The sequence below is a fragment of the Colobus angolensis genome, unplaced genomic scaffold (genome assembly GCF_000951035.1).
Source record: "Colobus angolensis palliatus isolate OR3802 unplaced genomic scaffold, Cang.pa_1.0 Scaffold13, whole genome shotgun sequence".
NCBI classification, from domain to species: domain Eukaryota; kingdom Metazoa; phylum Chordata; class Mammalia; order Primates; family Cercopithecidae; genus Colobus; species Colobus angolensis.
In genome coordinates, this window is record NW_012114252.1 from 12010580 (window position 1) to 12036395 (window position 25816).

Consider the following 25816-nt stretch of genomic DNA (forward strand, 5'->3'; position numbering starts at 1 on the left):
GTTAAAACCAGCCAGCCCATCAGTTACACCAGCTTTGAGGTACATGAGGTCTGGAGGCCATGGGTTCTGGTTATATTCACTAAAGACCTTGACCCCAAGAGATTTGCCAATCCTGTGTATGGTAAAAATGCCACTGAATATGCTTCAGAAGATTCAGAGGGAAGCTTCTATACAAAGCTCAGGTTGGTATATCAGAACACAGAGGGGTAGGGATATTACTTTTCCAGATAGGCTGTATGACCACTCTTGCGTGTTTGCTGATAAATGCCTATGTGTTTGGCTATTTCAGGTCTGAGGCTCGCTTTCTTTGTGATAAATGCCTAATAGTGTGTGGGGCAGAAACTTACAGCTCTCCTTTGTCCCTCTGTTGGGAACCACCTGACGCTGCTGCTGATGTTATCAAAAATCCTTCTAAATGACCAAACCAGTCTGTGTTGATCAACTAAGTCACTGTCCAAAAAAAAAAAAAAAGCAAACAAGTGAACAGCAGGGCTTGGTATGATTATTTAAGATCTTCTAGCCCTGGAGAGATCTTTATCCACACCCACATTTTGATTGACAGTAAGAACTGCTGTCATGTTGGTTCACATTTACATTTCTGCAGTCTCAGACCAGTCCTTGGAGAAGCTTGAAGGAGGTCAAACTGTCATATTCTCCCAAATAATCTGCTGGAGAAGTTATAATAATAATGCTTAATATCTCACAATTCAGCTTGCTTTTAAAGCTTGGCATCACTTTAAAGTAAAAGAAAAGAGAGATTATATCCAGACAAGCCATAATTAAAGGAAGGGTTTAGCCTAGAAAGAACTTTGATCTCCAATGATGAATAGAAGTGTCTGACTAGAAATGAAGCAACAAAGACTGGATTTACCAATATTTCCAGTCATTTCCTACTAAAATCTTGAGTAAATTTATCATCTTACGCTTACATTTCAGCCCCTGAAATGGAAGAGTCATGGGAATGCTTTATGTAGTGGGGATGTTTGCACAATGAGTTTATTAACTGATGCATGTAGACAAGAGACTGTTGGGTGATGCTAGGAAGAAGACCTGGCACCCTCAGAGAAGAGGTAGGGGTAGTGCCCTGCCCGTGCAGAGTGGACTTCACTGAATAGAAATTCATGCCCTAAGAACTGGATCATCCCTCACCACTCCGTGGCCTTCGTATACATATGAATTTCATTATTTTTAAAGGAATATGATCCTTGAAAACAGTTTTAAAAGCCAAATGATGCACTACTAATAGACTTATGTAGGAATCCCCTGTCCCATCCTCCTACCTCCTCCAGTGTGGCTACCCTGAGGCAAGAACATTCAACTTCTCTACCCTGAATCAATTGCAGTGCCATTCTCCCCAGTGGCATTTACCTCCATGTTTCTAAGTATGTGTTTGTGCTGCTTGTAGTTGATTTGTGGTAGAGAAGACTTTAGCTCTCTCATATTACCATTCCATTTCCTCTATACCCCTGCTTCCCAATTTGGTGATATTACCCATTTTCTATTTGCTTGGTTGTCTGTGTACATATGATTTGTTTTCCTCTTAATCCAATACTTCTACTTGTCAAATTTATCAGGTGAGATCTAGTAGGTCCATTTTCTGTTTTCTTGAAGATCTGCCTTCTAAAGCCACACATTGTTATACAGCAGTCGAGACTAGTTGTTCTGCAACATAGAATGTGCCTTTGAAATTCCCCTTAACTTCATTATTTGTTCTTATCTTCATTTTTCTTCTGAGTTTTATCTGAGTTTCTGTATCCCCTGTCTTTCCTTTCTTGATTTTTTGACCTGAGAGTAGTGAACCAGATCTTCTATCAGCTTCCCAGGAAGGGTGCCAGCATGAAACATTTTTAAAAACCAATATATTGGAAAGTATTTTAATTAGCAGTATGTTGGAAATAGAATTATGGCCTGCAAATCACCATCATTCTGAATTTTAAAAAAAAATTGCTTCCAATGTTACTATTAAAACATCCAATACCACTCTAGTTCCTGGTTCTCTGTATGTGACCATTTATTCTCGTTTGGAAAGTTAAAAAAAATTACTTTCCTATCATTCTGAAATTTCCCCAAGATGTTCCTTGGTTTCCATCCTTTTCTTTCATCTTTTTACCTATTAAATGAGACTATACAATATGGAAACTCACGGTCTTCAGTGTGGGGAAATTTTCTTGAATTTTTCTTCAATATAATTTTATCCCCTTCATTATTTTTCCTGTTCCCTTTCCAGAACTCCTATCAGTTAGATGTCGAATCTCATAGATCAGTTATTTAATTTTTTAGTCTTTATTTGTATCTCTGTTTTGGCTTTCATTTTAGGAAACTTTTACTCATTTATTTTTCAACTCTTTTAGTGGCTTCTTTTCAGCTAATTTATAATTCGTTTTTTGGGCACTTCATTCGTTTTTGATTGTCCTATTCTTATGGCTGCACATTTTTGCAAGCCCACATCTTCTTAGATCTCTGAGAAGAGGGATTATACTTGCTTACTTGCTTCCTGTTGCCTTCATCATCGATGCCATCTGAGTTTCTTTCATTTGTGCTTTGTTTTTTTAGTTGCTTGTTTGTTTTGATTTGGGCCTTTTATTTTGGAGGGGCTCCTTGAAGTTCTGGTGCCTAGTAATCCTTAGTGATCGTGATCTTTTTATGAAAAGTGTGGTTTTGAAAGTAAGAGTGTAAATTCACAGTATGTTCGTGGGACCTATTGAGGGTGAGCTCCATCATAGCTTTTTTTTTTTTTTTTTTTTACGAAAGCCTCAAATATTCACATTCACATCGATTGTTTGTTTATATATATATGTTCAGTTTTCTAAAAACGAACAGTTTAATTGATAGCCCCTGAGGGAAATCAGACTGGTATAGGCCAAGTAAGGAAACGGGGTGAGGATCACTGTTCAGATGGTTCAGTTTCACTTAATTCCTGTTTTATTTCATACTGCCTTCTGCTGTGTCCAGTATTCCTGAGTCTAAAGCCTGGGTCTCAGTGGAGTTGGTAAAGAGGTAACTTCCTATCTGAAAGATCATAGGTGAAGATCTGAGGTCAAATTTCTCCTCTAAAAGTATTTGTACAAATCTTCTTGTTAACCTCACACCTCACACATCTTATCGCTTTCAGTTTTTGAGTTTTTGAGTCTTTTCTGCATTGTTGAAAGAAGCACAATGATGGAGCTGTCCAGCTCTACAGTTTCCAAATACGAGAGACTTAATGATATCAATACTGTTGGAGGTAGAGATTAGGGAACTGTCCCGAATCTTGAGTGATCAGCCTCCAGGAAGCCTGTCCTCTTATGCACAGGGCAAGTCTCAGTGAGAGGGGCAGCTGTGAGTTATCAGCAGTTACTAGTGTCATCAGCGAGATAGGTGGGTGCATGGGCCCTGGAGAGGTGATCTGGGAGGAACCACAACATCTACTAGGGGGACAGTCAGCGTCCAAACACAAAGCATCTTATATGAACTCAGAGAGTATTTGGGGTTTATACTATGAATGGAGAGCTACTAAAATATTTTCAACAGGGAATGGATGTGATGATAATTTGCATGCTAGAAAGATGTCCGAGGGAGCAGGATAAATGTAGACACAAAAAGATAAGAATAAATGCAGAGAGACCAGTTGGGAGGTTATAGCAATAGTGTACAAGATACAATATGAAGATCTGAAATAAATACATTGAAGTGGAAGGCTAGATTACTAGGAGGTGGGCTCAATGTGATTCAGGGATTTACCAGAAAATCCAGATGAATTGTAGACAGGTACCAAAGGTAACTCTCACAATTATGTCTACAGGGATTAAGTTAAAAGGATATAATTAGCAAAAATTGGGAATATAGGAAAAGGATCTGGTGTTATATAGATTCAAGTTGAATCCACAGTCATCTCAGGGGATACCTAAGGCCAAAATGTCATCTGACAACTGATCCAGAATCCACTATATCACCTGCATCCTTTGTTGACTCATAAATTTATTATTCATGTTGTATATCATTTTTAGTTAATTTATTTTTGCCATAAATATATATCAAGAATGTAATATGTATTGGGCACTATTTTAGATAATGGTAGAAAAAAGTGGTAGCCTATTTACATGGTAAACTAAGAATAGCAAAGCAACTGATGGGATCTTTCATAATATTTTTCTGGGCAAAATGAAGAAATAGGTTCATATCAGACAACTCAGTACACTTGTAAGTGGTTGGATGGCCTATTCAATATGTGCTAAGAGGCTAATATTGTCTTAAAGGTTGTATCTAAACTTTGTTCCTAGCCTAATTTTTTTTCAAATATCTTGTTAATTATTTGAATAAAGGTACAGAATGTGTGTTCATCATATTTACTTTTGAGAAGGTGAAATAAATATAACACAAGTAACCATAGTTATTTTTACTGACTGGATAAAAGAACTAAGTTTAGATGAAAAATAATAAATCAATTTGTGTTTGGGGAAAAATACCCTTATAAAAGCACACAACTGGGACAGCGTGGCATTCAAAAAAGCAAACATGACCTTCAGTTTTATTGGTAGAAATATAGCATATGAAATAAGAATACTGAAAGTACCGATCTATTCCACATCCATTAGGCCACTGAGTGGTTTCAGTTTTATATATCATACTTTCCAAAAGGCATCCATCCCAGAAAAAGCAAAATCAGAAAATCAGGGCGTTAAAAGCTTAAAGTTATAATACATAAGGAAGAGGTGAAGGCAATGAAAATATTTATCTTTTAGAAGTGCAGAATTGTTTGGGTGTAGAATTGTTTGGGGGTTATATAGACTGGGGAATATACTATTACATCATTGAATATTTGATTCAAGGCTTGTGGCTAGGATATTATTTTAAATGTCTTTTTAGAGTAGACCCGGAACCAAGGGGTGAAACCTTCAAAGCAATTCTCAGAAAAGGATGTAGTCCTCTTAATTTTTTTTTTTTTTTTTTTTTTTTTACCAAGGCCACCTAATTACTTGGCAAATATACGGTATATTATCAACAAATTTAGTTTTGAACTAGACAACCTTTAAAACATACCTTGAACGCTGAAATCCTCTGATTGTGTAACCTGAGGACTGAAGGACTACATTCAAGGACTAGGGTGTTTTCAATCTTTTTGAGTTCAGTTCCAGATGCACCGGGTCCTTTCAGGCACCATTCATTATGCATCCAACCCACTGCTGTGTCCCCAGCCAGCAGAAGTGAGAAACTCAGGACCTTTCTTGGCACATATGTGTCCTTGAGGTTCTGAAAACTGGGAAAATGGAAGGAGTAGGTGTTTCCAAGGCATTCAATACTTTGGTTAAAAAAAAAAAAAAGAATGCTAAAAGGCATAAATTTAAAGTTAACCTTTCATTTTGACAGAGTTTCTGTGGATCCAAGACTTTCGACTGAGTCACCAAGTCAGCCACAATATAACTATTTCAACTGACTAGGAATATTATTTCTGAGTCACAGTAATGTAATGATCTGAACATTTACATTTTCTCAGCCACCTAGGACATACTAACTTCACTTCAAAGCTGAATAATATACTAAAGATAATATTGCTTATTGAATACTACACTGTATGAAAATATTGCAGGTTAAAAATCACTTAAATTCATTAAAAATGTTCAACTATCAAGTCCCTATTTCATAATAAATTTTCCCTCAGAAAATATGCAAGGAGTAAATAATACATGACTCATTTATTAAAGCTTCCATGTTTTTATTGCAAATTCCTAGTCAGGCTTTGGAATAGATACTTCCCTTCTATAATTACCATATTCTCTGAGTCACTAGGTTTCTAGATGTTGACAGGAAAGCCTGTTCCTATGTCCTTGTACTATCACATGTGGGCGGGATAAAATGGAACTCTAGAATTTGTACTAAAGGTGGGCGGAAGTTCCACTCTTAGATCCAGGCACCCTCAGGCTCAGCCCTGAGCCCTGTGATTTGCAGTCTTCTCAAGCTATTATTATGTAAAAATAGATATCTTGGGATATTATTCAAATGCACTCTGTGATCCCTTAGAGCTGGGGTTGGGGCCTGAGAACTTGCATTTCCACAAGTTCTCAAATGATGCTGACGTTGCTGGTCCATGGACCACACTTTAACAACAACTGACTTAGTGATTCCCATTCTGTCTCTCTTTTAGACCCTTCCCCCACAGGTTGTAGTTCTTGTGACTTAGGGAACCTGCCAACTCAGAACCTGTGTCCTTTTTTTCTAAGCCACATTTTGGGTATCCAAGACCCCAGAATTACTGGTCCAGACATCCTCCCAAAACCGTGCATACCTGTCCCCAGTCTGTCCTTGCCATAGAAGACTCCACCAGTGTGTACACACCTGTATCTAAGGGTGGCCAGAAAATCAGCTATTTGAAAAAGGTTAAGTTGTGTGGGTAGGGGTTGGGTGGTGGGGGGACACACAGATGTGTCCCATGCAAAACCTCCCCTATTACAGGGTGGAGAATGGAGTAGAAACAGAAAATAAATGGACTGTGATTAGAGGACCTTCATTGTTTTCTTGCCCCAGCAGGCAAGTGTAGTGGTGGTCTTGCCCTTATACCTACTTATGTAAATGACAGGGAGAAATCCCATCCTGTTATGACTCATCCCTGATTTTAAGGATCTGGGACCACAGGTGATTCTTGAATGGTTCTATTTCATGAGGAAGCATTGCATCTATAGTGCTCTTCTTAGGGTAAATGAAAAATGTTTTCCTCCTTCCATATAACCCTCTACACACTTTTCCCAGATGACCACAAATGTAGGGGATAGTGTATGCGCTTTGGATTTCAGCTGAAATACAACTAACTTCCTGTATGAATTTGAGCAAGTCAGTTGACCTTTTGCCCTCAGTTTCTTTATCTTTAAAATGGGAGTAAGAACCCCTCCCTGTTCTCTTCCATCTCCTTCTTATTTCCACCCAATTGAATTGATGCCATTTTCAGTTTTGTGTTCAAATGCTACCATCTTTGATTAGATCACGTGCCTGTATCTCATCTGGAAGTAACTTCTCATTGCACTTGCAACCCTTCGTCCTTGTTTTTGTGGTTTTGTTTTGCTTAATGTCTTTATAGCTCACTGGACTCTGAGAGTGCAGGGATTATGTCTGCTTAGTTCCCTGTTATATTCATTCTATCTTGCACAAAACTTGGCACCTGCTAGATGCTAAATCCCCATTTGCTAATGCACGAATAAATGTGTGATTATTGTCATAATTAGAGAACACATACTAAATGACTGGTACATAGTAGGTGCTTAGTAAATGACACTGATTGTTTCTCAGTGCAATTTATGCTATAAAAATTTAATTTTCTTTTCTCACATTTGACATATGGGGAGAATGGGGTGAATTGGAGACAACTACAATTTAAACTGTCCAAGTCAAGAAAAAAATGTGGTGTGATAAGCTACTGGCTTCAACAGCTGCAAGCCTGACACACTTTTTAAAGACTAAAGAAATGAAATATCCAGTTTAAATCAAAGGATAATAAATGCAAGAAAATGTTGTATTTGCTAGATTTCCTTGCCCTTGCCCCAACCCAAACTCCAAAGAGTACGTCTTCTTTAAAAGCGTGTGGTGAAACTAATTCCCTACCCAAGTGTTCACACCACTGTCACTGGCCTCACCCTTCTTCTTCACAACTCAGGGCTTATTTTAAAGGTCTCTTTAATATGGGCCAGTCCAAATATTCTCTTGTCAAATATTTCTGGGGCCTGTACTTGAAGAAAGAAATGATTTTCTCAAATCTGTGAACAGGACACTTTTTTTAATGTCAAAATAAACCATCTGCTTGTACAACTGTTTCTAATTACTTCCCTGCCTAGACTCTCCACTGAGGGGTTTGGCACCAGCACCCCGCCCAGAGCAGTGCCGCTGCCCAAATCCTCGCAGGCAGCTCATCAACGCAATTGCAACTCCGGCTGGAGCCCTGGACCTGCAAGCCTGGGTGTCCGTGGGTCCGTCTGCCCGGCCATCTGCTGGTGGCACCTCTCCCTCCTGCCGCCTCCCTTGGTGAACCCCACCTTGCAGAAGTGCAGCTCGCCCAGAGCAGCCCAGGAGCTCAGCATGCATCCCCCAGGCTTCAGGAACTTCTTGCTGCTGGCGTCCTCCCTTTTCTTTGCTGGGTTGTCAGCTGTTCCTCAAAGCTTCTCGCCATCTCTGAGGTAAGTTTGGTTTGTTGTTCTTCAGTAGAGACCTGCCCTGCTTATGTGGCAGGGCTCAAGCTTGCAGGATGGCTGCCCTAAGCCAAGAGTTGTTACTAAATTGGACACGGGATAAACTGTTTTCAACCTGTTCCATTCCCTCTCCTTATATCTACACTGTGCATGGCCTCATGTCTGTCCTTTTGCTTTTCCTTTGGAAAAATGCAATCATTGAATAAAAATACAATTTATACTTCTGCAAATATATATCAGGAGGAGTTTCTGCCACGAGTTAAAATTCTATGTGTACCCGTATCTTCTCACAGCCTATAAAGCAGAATGATCTCTGTTTCCCAACAGCAGCAACAGGTCTGTATTACATTTTGTATCACATTCGGAAAGAGACGGAGGCACATTGCAATAGTGAAACTAAACTTTTTAAAAGTAGAGTTCCTAAAGACTGCTTAATGCAAATTATGCCCGATGCTATCATAACATGTCTAATTCTTTCTATATATTCACCTCTTCTCTTCCATAATATAACTGCCCATTGGCCATTAGATAGCAGTGGGGCATTTTTTAAAGGAGAACTGAAAAGTCAGCTGAGTGCCATACCCTGGATTACTTTGTATTTAATCTAAATGTGCATATAAGATTCTGTGACAAACTACCAAGGAGCAGGGCAGATCACCTCTGTTCACCTGGAGGAGGGACCTGTGTCCAGGGGGGCAGGTCACCCCTTACACGTTTTGGGCCCTGGTCATTTCTCTGGTGGGTGGTACCTGCTTGCTTGGGAAAATATAGCCCTTCCAGGCAGCGCTTGGGCCCCAGAGGGATGTGGGCCTCAGGCTTCCTGTTCTTGGGGTTGAGCGTCTGCACCTGGAGGGAACTCTGGGAAGGAAACGTGGGTTCGGAGCAGGGGGCGGTGTCCGCGTCTGACCCGGCCTACCGGTTGCTTGTTGCCCGCGCAGGAGCTGGCCGGGCGCCGCCTGCAGGCTGTCCCGGGCCGAGTCGGAGCGCCGCTGCCGCGCACCTGGGCAGCCTCCGGGGGCCGCGCTGTGCCACGGCCGGGGCCGCTGCGACTGTGGCGTCTGCATCTGCCATGTGACTGAGCCGGGCATGTTCTTCGGGCCCCTGTGTGAATGCCACGAATGGGTGTGCGAGACGTACGACGGGAGCACCTGTGCAGGTAAGGGGACGGCGCTGTCTCCTCCTTCGGGAGGTAGGAACTCCTCTTCTGGGATTTCCGCCACTCCCTAGAAGAGTGAACGGTGGGGACACGCTTCCTTTCACATGAGCACCAATTAAGTTACTGCAATTGTCACACTTTGGCTAGTTAATTCTGCCATCATTTATCACAATACTTTTATCCCCCAGGCTCCGAACTTGAATGGAAGTAATACTTTAAAAATTCATTCATTTAATTATATATTTTATTGTCATTATGATTTTTTTTAAGATGGGGTCTTACTATGTTGCCCAGGGTGGTCCCCAACTCCTGGGCTCAAGCTATCCTCCCTCCTGGGCTTCCCAAAGTGTTGGGATTACAGGCGTGAGCCATTGCACCTGGTCGTCATTTGCTTAATTCTAAAATCTCACTTGCCTCTAAAGTTCCTCATTACAGACTAAATTCCCCAATGTCCTCACAAACAGAGTTATTTTACTGGTTTCTCCTATCCCTATCAAGAATGTTAATCATAATATTTGTAGTTCTTAGGCCTGTATTTTATTTTACATAGGAAACAGTGGGGGGGGGGTGGGATGTATTATTTTCCTCCATTCTAGGGAGGCAGGTTTTGCCTTTGAAGCTTGATTTGCCCTCTCATTATTAGAATATAGTTCACAGGCAGGAGTGCATATCAGAAAACGATAACAAGGAAAAAAATAAGCAGGCACATATTTACTTAGAAGCAACTGTTCCTGCATTGTTCTAGCTGCTTGAATTTTTGAGTTGCAATGAAACTTGGTATTTTGTAAGGGTGGAGTGAAAATACATTCATTTTCCTTGCACATTTTTAAGGACTGATTCAGGTTCTGATATTAGAAAGGGTCAAAAAATTCCTTCCCAGAGAACACCCTTAACCTCTTTACCTGTTTCAGATAAATGTGTCATTTTACTTAAGGCCAAGAGCTTCAATTAGTGCCTTGTGAGTGACACAGAACTCCGTTAGTGAAAGCACAACACAATGCATTCCAGCCAGGGTTTGGCAAATTTGTAGGAAAAACTAGCCACTTATTTTACACTCAATGTAGCTAAGACTAATAAGTCAGCCAACACTAACATAGAAAGATCAAAAATGAGTTTATAGCAAAATAGTTTTTTCTTGGAACCTGGGCCCAGTAGCATGTAAGTTAGGTTACTTAATATGCAGGCTGCTTGGCAATGCAAAAAACAGTCATAGAAGAAATTTTGAGGGGCGCAGGTGCATCTACTTGGTTTGTTTTCCCTGTGAAGGCTGTGAATCAACCCTTTAAAAATACTGAATGCTGGGCGGGGTGGCTCACGCCTGTAATCCCAGCACTTTGGGAGGCCGAAGGAGGCGAATCACTTGAGGTCAGGAGTTCAAGACCAGCCTTGCCAACATGGTGAAACCCAGTCTCTACTAAAAATACAAAAATTAGCCGGGCGTGGTGGCATGTGCCTGTAATTCCAGCTCCTTGGGAGGCTGAGGCAGGAGAATTGCTTGAACCTGGGAGGCGGAGGTTGCAGAGAGCCAAGATTGCGCCACTGCACTTTAGCCTGGGTGACAGAGATTGAGAATTCATCTCAATAAATAATAAAATAAAAATAAAAAATAATATTGAACGCCACAACTTGTTATTTAACTTTGCAGCCCTACAAGCTGCAGTATTATTAAGGGTAGCCCTTTGGAATGAAAGCTAAGTTATCGCCTAATATTTCATTCCAAATTTGACTGTTACTTGGCTTCCCTGACTTATGGCCTCTGGCAAACCCTCTTCAATATCATGAATTTTGAACAAATTTTCCAGGGCATTTTCTCTTGTTTTGTTACAGACGTAGGAGGTAAGATGCAGCCTTTAACTGGGGAGAGTTTGAGTACCATCAGATTCACTTTCTCTGTTGAAGAACCTAGGCTGGTGCTTTTCTCCCCAAAACTATGCAGAAGGAATGCTGTGGTAGACAACGTTCTTTTTCCCCTCCCATAGAAAATGATTTGTTGTTTACTCATAGCATCTTAGTCACTGCATTCCTTCCTTCCTAATACAAAACGCAGGACTGAATCAAGCATGGTTTTGTTTGGTTATGCATGCACTTCTATAGAAGATGAAATACTTCTCTTTATTTTAAGACTGAATGGAATAACGAAGTTCATTTTTTGTTCTCATCTTGCTGACTGATGCCCATCAAGGCCTACTCTACAGGGCCTTGAGCACAATCTGTCCTCGCAAATGCCCTGACTACGTTTGTGAGGCCAATGTGAAGATCCCTACAAGTAGCACATAGGGTTGCCTCGCGAGCTCATTGATGTATTCCGTGCTTCAAATTTAGCTTCTCAGTTTTATTTTTAAGAAATAGCTCCAATTTTATCACTGTAATATGGAAACATAGCAGGTTTTCTATGTTTATATGCACCTGTGCACACCTCTGTGAAAGTTCCTGTAGGTGCTTTCCAGAAATAGAGTAACTTCCAGAGACCTTTCCAACTGCTAAGAAGAAAACAAAAGCCTTCTCTCATAGTACTATATCATGGAGTGATTAAAAGTATGGGCTCTGGGCTGGGTGTGGTGGTTCATGCCTATAATCCCAGCACTTTGGGAGGCCGAGGTGGGTGGATCACCTGAGGTCAGGATTCAAGACTAGGCTGGCCAACATGGGGAAACCCCATCCCTACTAAAAAACACAAAAATTAACCAGGCTTGGTGGCATGTGCCTGTAATCCCAGCTACTCAGAAGGCTGAGGCAGGAGAATTGCTTGAATCTGGGAGGCAGAGGTGGTGGTGAGCTGACATCGCGCCACTGCATTCCAGCCCTAGCAACAAGAGCGAAACTCCGTCTTTAAATAAACAAAAATAAACTTGGCTGGGTGAGGTGGCTTACACCTATAATCCCAACATTTTGGGAGGCCAAGGTGGGTGGATCACCTGAGGTCAGGAGTTCGAGACCAGCCTGGCCAACATGGTGAAACCCATCTCTACTAAAAATCCAAAAAAATTAGCCGGGAATGGTGGCACATGCCTGTAATCTCAGCTACTCGGAAGGCTGAGGCAGGAGAATCCAGGAGGTGGAGGTTGCTGTGAGCTGAGATCATGCCATTGCACTCTAGCCTAGGCAACAAGAATGAAACACTGTCTCGAAAAGAAAAAGAAAAAAGAAAAAAAGTGTGTACTCTGGGAGAAAATTTCCCGGATTCAAATCCTAGTCCTACTACTCAATAGCTGTATGAACTTGGGCAGTTACTTAAACATTCTCAGCCTTGATTTCTTCATCTGTAAAATGGGAATAACAGTACCTACCTTACAGAACTGTTGTAAGGTTTAACATACGTAAAATACTTAGACTAGCATCTGACACAAAGTAAGTGCTCAGTACATATTAAAATGTATATATACATTACATATTATTACAGTGATGCATAACAGGTGGGCTAGTATGGATGGAAGGACAGGTGGATGGAGATGACAGATGGATAGGTAGCTGGCCTGGTGTCTGTCGGGCATTTAATGCAGTGAGAGCAGTTTAGTTCTCTTCATGTAGTCTGGGCTTGTTATTGATTCAAGGCCCAAAAGGTCAAGTAAGGATAATTACTTTGGCCCAGCCTCAGGGCAGCTGTATTAGATACACTATGCCCTTTTAAAGTTAAGTCCATTGGGATTATTATACAGTGAATCATAAGAAACATACTTACTATAGTTGGTGCTGGTTGAAAGTGATTAGGCTCCTGCCATTAGAAGTCTATTTCTTCCATTGTCCACTTGTTCATGGCACATGCATCTTCCTCAGACTATTATAGCACAAAGATCCAGGCAAGTGAGTGTTCCTATGGATGTGATGGTCTATTAAGGGGTAAAATAATGTTGGTAGAATGGTGAAGCCCTGTCTCTACTAAAAATACAAAAATTAGCTGGGTGTAGTAGGTGAGTGCCTTGTAGTCCCAGCTACTCGAGAAGCTGAGGCAGGAGAATTGCTTGAACCCAGGAGGCAGAGGTTGCAGTGAGCCAAGACTGTGCCACTGCACTGCAGCCTGGATGACAGAGCGACACTCCATTGAAGGAAAAAAAAAAAGAAAAAGAAAAAAGAAAAAAAAGAAAGAATGGGAAAATGTTTGATTGCATGGAAAGAAACTTTCAGTTGATATTTCCAAAGCATTCCTAACCAGGTCATGTCCCCATGACCAGCTGTAATGACACTTAAATAATATATTGTTTTCTTAGAAATCTTTTGAAATTGCTGTTGAAGTACATCACCTAAAAAGTTTCGGTTTTAGTAATTTAGGAAGAGCTAATATAATTCAATTTAGCAACACCTGTGAAGCCCTGCATGTTTTTCTAGGCTCTCTCCTGTTGAAGGGAGTGTAAAGATGAGGGATAGAAGGCAGCTTACCATTGAGTAGGGAGACAAAGAGAAATACCAGATATCTATAATATAATGCAAGATATCATTTGTACAAATTTTTGTGAGGGCTCCATTGAGCCAGGGGTTATCTATTATGGTTAAAAGTTCTTGAGAAAGAGGTAGCATTTGACATAAGCACTTAAGTGCTGGGAGATTTTTTAATCCAAAAAGTGAACTGTTGGAATTCTGAGCAAGGAAAATCTTAAGCAAAGGTGTAGAAGCAGAAAAACATGTGGATGTTTGGGAAATAGTGAGGGCCACAAGGGTTGGCTTGGCTGGATCTTAGAGCTGTAAGGAAAGTAATAATAGAGAGGTTGAGAATTACAGTTGATCATATTATAGAGAGTTTGTTCTTGATTAAACAGCATATAAGAGCTATTAAGAGTTCAAATATGGGAGTGATCATTAGTGCTCTGATTCATGGAAAGAAACATAGTCATTCCTTGCTATCTGCTGGGGCTTGGTTCCAGGGAGCCTCCTCCACCAGTGGATACGAAGGATGTTCCAGCCTCTGATATAAAATGGTGTAGTATTTGCATGTAACCTATTCACATCCTCCAGTAACCTTTAAATCATCTCTTGATTACATCTAATACCTCATGCAATGTAAATGCTATGTAAATAGTTATATATACAACTATTATATATTAGTTGTATTATTTTGTACCTCACTGTTATTTTTTTCTGAGTATTTTTAATCTGCCAATGAGGAGTCCACAGATATGGAGGGCCGACTGTATGGTGCCCCAAAGCATGGCAAGTTAAAGTAGAGAACCAATGGGGAGGAACTCCGTGGGAGAGACAATAAGAACAGAATTATTATTATTATTTTTAAAGACCATTTAAAAGTAGAATCAATATGAATTAGTGCCCAAGGATGAGTAAGATGAGTTAAAACTCATGCTGGGTTTTTAAGCCTGCTAGATTGGAAGTATAATAGAACTGATGGAATCAAGAAATCACAGGAAAGAACCAGATAACCAAATCCATGACTTATAGTTCTTTTAAGTGGAATTGAGAGAAAATGAAAAATTAATGCTAGCAGAAAGAGATTCCGATTTCATTGGCCACCACATTTGGGGCAGGATGGGAATCTTGTCTGAATTGTTAACGTGGCTTAACTTGTATTGTTAACCTTGAGCCAGTTTTTTAATTTACCTGATATTTAGTGCCTTTTTCTGCAACAGTATCCTTATGGATATGAAGAACCTGATATTCTCTGTGACACTGAGCATTATATATATATATATATATATATATATATGTAAATTTATTTAATATTCATATCTTGTATACACTTATACATTTATTCAGACTATAAGCCATCCTTAGCTGGGGGTGGTGGCTCACACCTATAATCCCAGCACTTTGGGAGGCTGAGGTAGGTGGGATCGCTTGAGCTCAGGAGTTTGAGACCAGCCTGGGAAACATGGTGAAACCCTGTCTCTACAAAAGATACAAATATTAGCTGGGCATGGTGCACACCTGAAGTTTCAGCTACTAGGGAGGCTGAGAGGGGAGGATGGCTTGAGCCCAGGAGGCATAGGTTGCAGTGAGACATGATCATACCACTGCACTCCAGCCTGGGCAAGAGAGGGAGGCCCTGTTTTAAATGAATAAATAAAAAATAAATATAAGCCATTCTTATAAACATTGATTTTTATGTGTAAACATTAACAACATAACACAATTAAAATAATTAGAATACATTGAAACATTTTTAACATGTAAAAATTAGGAGTTTTTTTCTTGACGGTATTTGGCTTTTACACTATGAAGTAAATAGTATGGGAATTATATGTGATTATTCATGAGAACTGGACTTCCTGGCTCTTGAGGCTGTCTGAGGACTGTTTGACTTGCCTTTCCCTTCCAATTGCATTTTTCTTAGATTGTTGAATGATTTCCCTCCGAGCCTCCTTGTGGATTCACTCGGGGTTTTTCTTCACTAGTCTTTTTCTGTTTTTCATCTTCTCTCCCTTCCTTCAATCCTCATCCTGTCTTCCTTGCCCACACCTTTACCTCCATCTAGCCCACCTTGGATTTAACACCCCCTCTCTTTCGCAAAATATCCCCTCCTTGTCTCTGAGTCAGAGGCACCAAACACATAAGAACATTATCTACCTAAATCCCTTTCACCAGTAAATAAATGTCTTGAACAGACAGACTGGCTTTCACATTGCCTCTTTCCTGTATTTTCCTCATAGTCTTCACATCACTTGTAGTTTTTGGAAACACATTCAGGAGTTCTCCACCATTAGCTCACCCCCTTCACGTAAGCCATTTTTCAGGAGCTCTGCTTTCTTACATTCATCTGTGTTGGATAAATGCATATTGTCTTAGCCCAAGTGACATATAAAAGTTAAATGTTTTCATTCTAAAAGAAAGTGCCAAAAGGGCACAGCAATTTTCCTCAACTGTATTGCTTTATCTGGACAAGGCTCTGCAGTTCTACCATAATATCTTAGTCTGTTTTGTGTTGCTGTAAAAGAATCCCTGAGACTGGGTAGGTTGTAAAGGAAAGAGGTTTATTTGGCTTACAGTTCTGCAGGCTGTACAAGCATGGCACCAGCATGTGCTAGGCTTCTGGTGAGGCCTCAGGAATCCTTTACTTATGGAAAGTGAGCGGGGACTGGCATGTCACATGGTAAGAGAAGGAGCAAGAGATAGAGGGAGAGGCACCACATTCTTTTAAACAACCAGCTCTCCTGTGAACAAATACAGAACTTGCTCATTACCTTGGGGAAGGCACCAAGCCATTCATGATGCATCCGCCCCCATAACCCAAACACCTCCCACTTGATTCCACCTACAGGACTGGAGATCACATTTCAACACAAGATTTGGAGGGGACACACATCCAAACTGTATCACACAGAGACAGACAGACCTTGCCCTGGACTAGGTCATCCCTGCACCTTGATGATCTAGAGGAACGTATTTATAGCATTATGGTATTTAGACAAAATAGTATAAATGTGCGAAGTTCAGGAGTTATTTTCTATGTAAAGTTTTCCCAGAATGAGAAAGGAACATATGGAAACAAATTTATTTGTATTACAAATTTTAAATTTGCAAAACATAAACCTCCCTCATAAGGTTCTCAGAGTCTTCAATATATTTTGAAACATGATGCTAAAACTGACATCCCATGTTCTTGATATCATAAACCCCCACAAAAGCTGCTCAGCTCCCTGGGCCTCAGATACACATTGTTACATCTGACCTTGTGACTCAGCATGTTCATGTTCTTGAGGTGGGTGATTAATGCCCTAGGAGGGGCTGGGTGTAGTGACTCACATCACCTGTAATCCTAGTACTTTAGGAAGTCGAGGTGGGAGGATCCTTGAAGCCCAGTGGTTCAAGACCAGCCTGGTCAGCGTAGTGAGACCTGCTCTCTACTAAAAATTTTTAAAAAATTGCCAGACACAGTGGTGGGTGACTGTAGTGCCAGCTATCAGGAGGTTGAGACAGGAGGCTCATTTGAGCACGGGAGATTGAGGCTGCAGTGAGCTATGATCAGGCCACTGCACTCCAGCCTGGGTGAGAGAATGAGACGCTGTCTCAAAAAAATAAAAAAATAAAAAATTCTCTGGGAGTAGAGAGCCCCGTTATCATTCTTCAGGGAATTCCCTATCTGCAAACTTATGAAGTAAGACAAGACATTTTGTGAAGCTTCATATCCTGCCCTTGTATTATTTTTCTATTGCCGCTATAACAAATTACCACAAACCTTGAGGCTTAAACAGCTCAAATGTCTTTTCTAGAGTTCTATAGGTCTCAAGGTCTCCTGACATGGGACTTCCGGGCCAAGGTGTTGATAGGCTCTGTTCTTTTCTGGAGACTCTAGGAGAGCATCCGTTTCCTGGTTATTGGTGTTGAGATAATTTAGTTCTGTGTGGTTGTAAGACTGTGGTCTCTAGTTCCTCGCTGGCTGTCAGGTGGGGGTCCCTCTCGTCTTCTAGAAGCTGCTTTTGGGTCCTTACAAGTAAGTACCCCACTCCCAAATCTCAAAACCGGAAACAGGTCGTCAGACCTTTCCCACACTGCCATCTCCCAGAGCCTCTTCCATTATCACATCCCTTCTTACCACCGTTGGAAAACATACTCCACTTTTAAGGACTATTTTAACTAGACTGAACCCAGATAATCCAGGATAACTTTCCCATCCAAGACCCATTAACTTCATCACATCAGCAAAGTGCCTTTTGCCATAAGGTGACATGTTTACAGGTTTCAGGAGCAAGGGTATGGCCATATTTGAGGGCCCATAGTCTTCTCAGCATAGCTACCCTCCTATAAAGTGCAGGGGACTTTGTGTGTGTGAATGGCAAGGGAGGGGTTCCAACTCATTCACGTCTAGCTCTTCTTATGCTCCATTGATGATGCAAGGGCTGAGTCTTTTCCTTCTTTTCTGAGGTTATCTACATGATCTAATTGCTCTGGCACCAGTCTTTTCCATTTTTTTTTTTTTTTTTGAGATGGGGTCTCACTCTATTGCCTAGGCTGGAGTGCAGTGGAGCAATCTCAGCTCACTGCAACCTCCACCTCCCGGGTTCCAGCAATTCTCCTGCCTCAGCCTCCTGAGTAGCTGGGACTATAGGCATATGCCTCCATGCCTGGCTAATTTTTGTATGTTTAGTAGAGACAGGGTTTCACCATGTTGGCCGGGCTGGTCTCTAACTTCTGACCTCAGGTGATCCACCTGCCTTGGCCTCCCAAAGTGCTGAGATTACAAGTGTGAGCCATGGCATCTGGCCTTTTCCACACCATTTCTGATAAGGAACACTAAGTGTCTTTCTAAAGCATGAAGAGGGACTTAAAGCCCAACAGTTGCCTGCGTTCAGTGCCTGACATTGTCACTTGCCCACTGTGGCGCTACGGGGAGGTTGCCCAAGAGGTGACAACCTCCGTTTCCTTATGGTTGAAAAGAGGGCAATAGTAATACCAAATAGGGATAATGACAGTGCCAAACACATGTGAGTGATTAATAAATCACTGGAGTTATTATGCTTAAATATGCTAGACACCCCTCTGCTACCCTAGCTGAATTCCTGGTCCTAAGATACTTATTTTCAAATAAGCAATTTTCTTTCCATGTTATATCTTCCTCCAGCGCTAAATTCATGTCTTGGAATTACTCTGGTAGTCTTTGAACTATTCTATCCCAGCCAGCTTGCCTGCTCTATAGTGCCAGGGCTGGGTGTGCCCTCAGCCCTGGCCAGCATGAGGAATCTGAGAGCTTACTGCATCAGGCCCCAACTCACCGCACTGCCAACTTTCTGAGTCTTGTATATGTCTTTGTCTCAGAACCTGCCTTTTGTGTTCCTGTCCCTGACATCTGCACTCTGATTTATACCATCATAATTGATCTCATGGAATGCTCCAGAACCTCACCCTCAGAACTGTGTAATTAGTCCTTGAATTTGGAATTTTCATTCTTTTTCTCTGCTGGAAACCTTTAGACATCTGCAAACTCCCAGGGCTGACTCTGTAAGTGCCGTTCTGCTTCTGACTCTTTCCTCCACTGAGACGCCTGTATTTCTAGGGTGTTCCTTGATCTCCTCGAAATTGTTCAGTCCAAATAGGTTGATCCCAGGAACTGCTTCTTCAGTTGCAAAACTGCAGAAAGCAACACAATTAAAAAAAAATCAAAATAACTCACAGATTTTTAAAAATATGCAGTAAACATTACTGAATGTTCTGGAGACATTGGGTTGTATGTTATTTAATCATAAGAATGCAAACAACTAAAGATTGAATAGGAGTCATTCTAGTTCTTTTTTTTTTTTTGAGACGGATTCTCACTCTGTCACACAGGTTGGAGTGCACTGGTGCGATCTCGGCTCACTGCAACCTCCACCCCCCAGGTTCAAGCAGTTCTCCTGCCTCAGCCTCCTGAGGAGCTGGGACTGCAGGCACCCACCATCACGCCTAGCTAACTTTTGTATTTTTAGTAGAGACTGGGTTTTGCCATGTTGGCCAGACTGGTCTCAAACTCTTGACCTCATGCGATCTACCCGCCTTGGCCTCCCGAAGTGCTGGGATTACAGACGTGAGCCACTGCGCCTGGCCCATTCTTAAAACTCCCAATGCACTGTTATGTACTTCAGCCTCTCTTCTTTGTCCTGTTTCAACCCCTCTTTCTCATCACATTTCTTGTTTTTAAATTTCATTTTCAAATAATGTTCATTTTTCAGAAGGAGTTTAGTTATTATTTCTGTCATCTCATTTTTTGTCCATTCGTGGCCTCTAAAGTCTCGGCTTGTACCCCAAGTGTTGATCAGATATTAAGGATACAGACATATATGCATGTGTCTGCATGTATATATGTAGTTTTTTACATTCTGGTTGATTATGTATGTGTATACATAAATGAGAAGACCCAGGGAGGGTCTCCCTCTCTCTTTCTCTCTCTCTCTATATATGTATATGTATATATATCCTCCTATATATTTTTTATGCTTGTATAGGCAATCAAAATATATATATTTCGCCCATTTATATTTGGTATATGTATACATTTTGATTGCCTATACAAACATAAATAATATATACGCATATTTATATGTGTATACATACATATTTGATACCCTAATTTTATGTACATATACCATACATATGTGAATATGTAAGTATGTGCACAAACATACATATATACGTGCGTTTGGATATATGTGTGAGTTTAAATGCTATACACAGGGACATAGATGCATAAGCCCTTTTCTGGTAGACTACTACCTGCAGATCGAAGTCAAGTCCACTTTCAAATTTCTGTAATGCTGACACTCTTGATATAAAGGTTGCTTGGGATTGACACCACATTTGTAAACCTGCTAGAAATCAGTATCTCATTGGGGAATACTTTTGTGTCTTTCTCTGTTTAATGCATGCTATGTAAACAATGACATATCATTTGGGTGATTCATAATTGGATTCTTTTTTCACTGTGGAGTTAACTAAATGCTTTTAGGCTGCTCGAGTCACATTCGAATTACAGTTAATAGTTGGTAAACGGTCCTCATATTGTTATACTAAAACTGTGCAAAGATAGAAAAGAGAAAACAGTTTCTTTTCTTTTTTCAAAATAAATAATAGTGACATTCTTATTACTAATATATTTTAATGCTATATACATTTTCGTGGAGTATTTGGAAATGCCACCAAAACTAGGTTTCATTGGAAATTCTTGAGTCTAGGGTTGGAGACAAAAATCACTCAGGATTCTCTTACAGCTGTCCTCTGAAACACACAGTCTTAAAAATACAAAACTCATGATAAATTTTCTCTATCTTTGAGGCAATAATAGCTGCTTGGATTATTTTGATTCTAATAATGAATTATGGTTTCTGTTAACAGATATGCTATTCTTTGCTAAACTACTCTGAATTTTGTAGTCACATCTCAGAAGGAAGAAAAAAGGAAATAAAATAATGTGATAAATCAGCTTTAGATTTGTCTGGATTTAAGACTCTCTGCCTTAAGAAGCAGCTTGCCATCAGTGGAAAAATAACTGAATTAGGAGACAGGAGAAACAGGCCCTATTATCCACTTTTCCACTTATGTGATCCACTATGTGATCTTGGCAAATAACAAAAATATCCACCTAAGCCTCAGTCACCCATTTATATTTGGTATAGTACTTCTGACTTTTTCAAAGGGAAGGCATGAGGTTGAGGATCCCTGCAATGAGTAACTGGCACTTTGAAGGGGCTCGGTAAATGTATGTTCAGTGAATAAATGAGATTCAGCTTATTTAAATTACCATCATGGCTATGGAATAAATATTTAGGTAAAGGCTTCTGAAAAGATTAATAATTGAGGATAGTGGTAACCGTGTAGAGGGTAGAGGATAAAGACGCTCATAACTTTAAGAGCAGAGGTAGTGATATTACTGATAAACAGTTGACAAGCCAACCAAAATGAAGACGTGGAGTCAGAAAGGCCAAGAAAACTTGGAGGGGATGGGGATCTTCTTAGTCATCCAAGTAAACCATGGCCAACTTTGACTCATCCTTTTCATTTGCTCTCATATCTTGCCAACATTGCTAATGTTTTTACTTAATTTTCTGCTGAATTTTGTTCTGTTGCTAGTGCCTTAGCTTAGCCTTCATTTCCTTTGACAAGGAACATTAATAATAGTTAAGGTCTTATCACACATCAGGCTTCAGGCTGTCTTCCATTCTGTCTATCCTGTGTACCACCACTTGGTGAATCACTGTAAGTGACATTTTGTCAAATATCCGTGCTTTTACAAATTCCCTTTAAAGATCATTCTAACCATTTATACTGGCCACTTATTCTGTACCCCTGCTTTGATTTACTTCATGAACACACACGCAGGGAATATACTATGGGTATCAAATCTAAACTTTGGCTTCCAATCTCCTTGGCCATTAAGACATTCTAGAATCTGATTCCTCTTTAATGGCATGCTGACCCTGTTTCCTCTTTCTCACCCTGTATGCTCCCATCTGTCTAGTTAGATCTTAACATCACTGTCACTTAATATGGTCTACACCAAACACATTTTTCACGATTTCACATTTCTTATGTTCACAAGTATGCCGAATATTCTGAATACTAGCACCATCTCACATATTTTTCTGGAAACTAAAAACAAACATATTTAGCACACACAAAAAAAGGTATTTAGCACAGTTCTGAGTAAACAATACAGATCGATCTTTCCTGGAACTTGCTTTGTGTGGTTTTGAATTACTGTCTAGTGTCCTTTTATGTCAACCCGAAGGACTCCAGAATTTGTTGCAGGGTAGATGGTTTAGTCCATTCAGGCTGCTGTAACAAAATGCCCTAGACTGAGTAATTTAGAAGCAGGACAAATTTAATGCTCACAGTTCTGGAGGCTGGGAAGCCTAGAATCAAGGTACCTGCAGATTCAGTGTATGGTGAGGGCTCATTTTCGGCTTCCTGGATGGTTCCTGTATCCTCACATGTTGGGACGCGGAAACAGGCTCCGCCACGCCTTTTTTATAAGGGCACTAATCCCACTCATGAGGGTGGAGCACTCATGACCTATTCACCTCCTACAGGCCCACCCACCTTCTTAATACTGTCACATTGGGGATTAGGTTCCAAAATATGGGTCAATATTTGCATCATAGCAGCCGGTCTACTAGCTGACCTTGGCCAAGGGAAACCTCACATCAGTGGGATGGGGATATTAAAGCCTTTGTTCTTTGGGAAATTTAGCTTCCAAACCTGGTCTGAGATTTAAAAGCAAGAATCACGTCTAAGGAGGTGGAAAAGTCTGGCACTGCTAGACTGAGAGTATCAGGGGAATTTACCAGGGTGTTTTTGGGACCCTGTGTGGGTAAATTCTCAAGCTATTTTCTATTAACTTCTAAACTGATAAAGATAGAGAGCTGCATGGAGGTTGCAAATCTAATTTTCTTTGGAAAAGGAGTGCTTTGTCTTTCCAAGAATCACATTTCCTGGCAAATAAGAAATTATATTTTGTAATAGAAGTCATTCTTCCATCTACTTTAAATCATCTTACTTAAGGGTGGGTAGAAGAATGAGGGCTTTATAAAGAGAAAAGAAAAATAAGACTTTTATAAGGGTGCTTACTAACTTGACCTTGTACAACCCCACTCTTAGGGTATACAATAAAGTCAGTCCCTGTGCCAAGAGCCCTATCATTGTAATTGTTTGTACATAGTCACTAGTTCAAACACCGAATTATTCAAAGTGAATACCTACCCACTCTAGCTTCCTGTTCTGTTATTTTATCTGGAAACTTCCTAGGGAAAGGGAGGCTAATTTTTTTTTTTAAAGAGTTCAATGAGTTTTGGCATTGCTTGAAAACTTCTCCTATGGCAAGGTATTAACTGTAAATTCACGACTTAGTCAATGGGGTAGAGTAAGGAGCCAAAATCAGAAAATGAAAATGTGGTAAATGTATTTCCTAATTGTTCATTACTGCTCCTTCAAAGCTATCATTTTCTGCTGTGCAAAATAATTAGACAAAAACTAGTTATTTTTATAAACAAAGTGACTTGGCCATTTAAGCGATTTCCTCTCCAAAATACAAAAGACAAGTTATAGACTATTTTCTTTTCTTTTCTGGGCAACACCATTAGTTATATAAGCTCTAAGAGCTGTCTTGACATGGAAATAATTCATTTGTTTCAAGAAAGAAAATATTTGATTTGTTAACTGTGTACTGGAGAGACTACTTTCAGTTGCTTGTTTGGATAATTTTAAGCCTTGAAATTAATGCTACATTAGTAATACAAATGAATAAGAGTAGTATCTACCTATATTTGAGTATACTATCCTGGAAAATATTTTCATACATATGAATTCATTCAATTTTTATAATAACTTTTAAGGGATAGTCAAAACAATTATTCTCCAACTATTGTGCTAAGCCTGAGGAAAAATTCCTCCCACCCCAAATCAATAGAAGGGTTTTCTTCAGCACTATAATAAAGTTATCCTAAAACCGTATATGTGGGGATAATTTCTTCATGAATTTTGGAGTACTAAAATGAAAACATAATTTTCAGAAACTTTATTTACATTTAAAAATATAACTTCTCGAGTTTTTTCTTGGAAAAGTAGATTTTGGTTCCTACTTTTGTCTTCGAGAGTGCGTGTAAAAGCTCACATCTTAAGAAAGTACTGGGCAAAAGAACCCCTTATGCATTAATGTTAAATAAATTGAGATAACCAAAATCACTGGGGCAAAATTACTTGTACTGATAATGAGCATTTTCTCAGCTGTAGTTGAAATTTTTAAAGAGATTGCATTTAACATCAACCATATCCAAATAAGAAGGATCCTCCTGAGTGAGCCTTTGAAGGAACTCCTCCACAACCTAATTTTTCTTGTCTATAAAAGTGAAAGAAAAGGAAGGTAGGAGAGTTGACTCTACATATTTGTTATTTCCTTGGGCATTACCTTATATTATTTTGTGTATTACATATTTTGGCTATTACAAATAAGTGACATCAGAGAGATTCTCTTTTGTTCTTACAAAATTAATTTTTATAAAGTGAGCTCAAAAAATTTAAAGACCTGCAGATTTTAATATATGTATAGCCTTTTTGAGATCAAATCAATGTGAACCAACAATACTGCAAAGAGAGAGAAGAAAGGCATTTATAGAAAACTGAACAGTTTTGATTGGATCATCATGTAGGTTTACTTTGCACCTTGGAAATGAACGGGTGGACCATGGGTCATAATATGAAGGCTTATGGGGACATCCTGCCTACCTGGGATTCTGAATATTGTGATCTTTCAATATTTCAGATATCCCTGTTAATACACCAGTTGTTGCTGGGCGCTGTGGCTCATGCCTATAATCCCAGCACTTTGGGAGGCTGAGGCAGGTGGATCACCTGAGGTCACGAGTTTGAGACCAGCCCAGCCAACATGGTGAAACCCTGTCTCTACTAAAAATAGAAAAATTAGCTGGGTGTGGTGGTGGGTGCCTGTAATCCTAGCTACTCAGGAGGCTGAGGCAGGATAGTTGCTTGAACCGGGGAGGCGGAGGTTGCAGTGAGCTGAGATCACACCATTGTACTCTAGCCTAGGCAACAAGAGTGAAACTCCATCTATCCATCTAAAAAAACAAAAAAACAAGAAACAAAAACACACACACACACACACACACAAAAACAAAACAGATGTTGAATTTTAAGACCTATGAGTGGCAATGCACTGATCTTTTATTAAAAGATAGTACGGTCTTTACTGAATTTAACAATCTTTTCCTCAGGAAAACTAAGCAGGAAGGTTTGGGTAGGATGAAAATGCAGAGGCAGAATGCTCTGGAAAATGCTTGGGAATTGAAATTAAAAAACAAAGCCATTTGATCTTTCTCCGCTGTTGTTGCTGCCTGTGTGATGTTGCACAAATCATGTAACTTCTCTGAGCCTCAGTTCAGTTAAATTCAAAAGGCACTTATTAAACATCTCCAAAAGGATATCTAAGAAGAACAGGGAAATCTTATGATCAGATCTGGCTTCATTAGCTGTGAGATTTCAGCCATCAGAAGGCAACAGGAGCTGAATCCAGTGACTGCAGATTTGATAAAATGGTGGAAATAATTTTCTTACAGTTGACTACTAAAACAAGATATTCTGTTACCTT

The 25816-nt window shown here is 40.0% G+C and overlaps 1 protein-coding gene across 3 annotated transcripts in view; it reads left to right on the forward strand.

Annotated features, from left to right (window-relative positions):
- The first annotated feature begins 7619 nt into the window (after window positions 1-7619).
- Window positions 7620-25816, forward strand: part of ITGBL1 (integrin, beta-like 1 (with EGF-like repeat domains)) — a 263397-nt gene continuing 245200 nt past the window's right edge. For all 3 annotated transcript variants that reach the window (XM_011933845.1, XM_011933844.1, XM_011933846.1), the window contains exons 1-2: window positions 7620-8138; window positions 9089-9306. In XM_011933845.1, coding sequence (XP_011789235.1) covers window positions 8041-8138; window positions 9089-9306 — 316 coding nt within the window. In that variant the 5' untranslated portion in view covers window positions 7620-8040. The remainder of the gene's footprint in view (window positions 8139-9088; window positions 9307-25816) is intronic.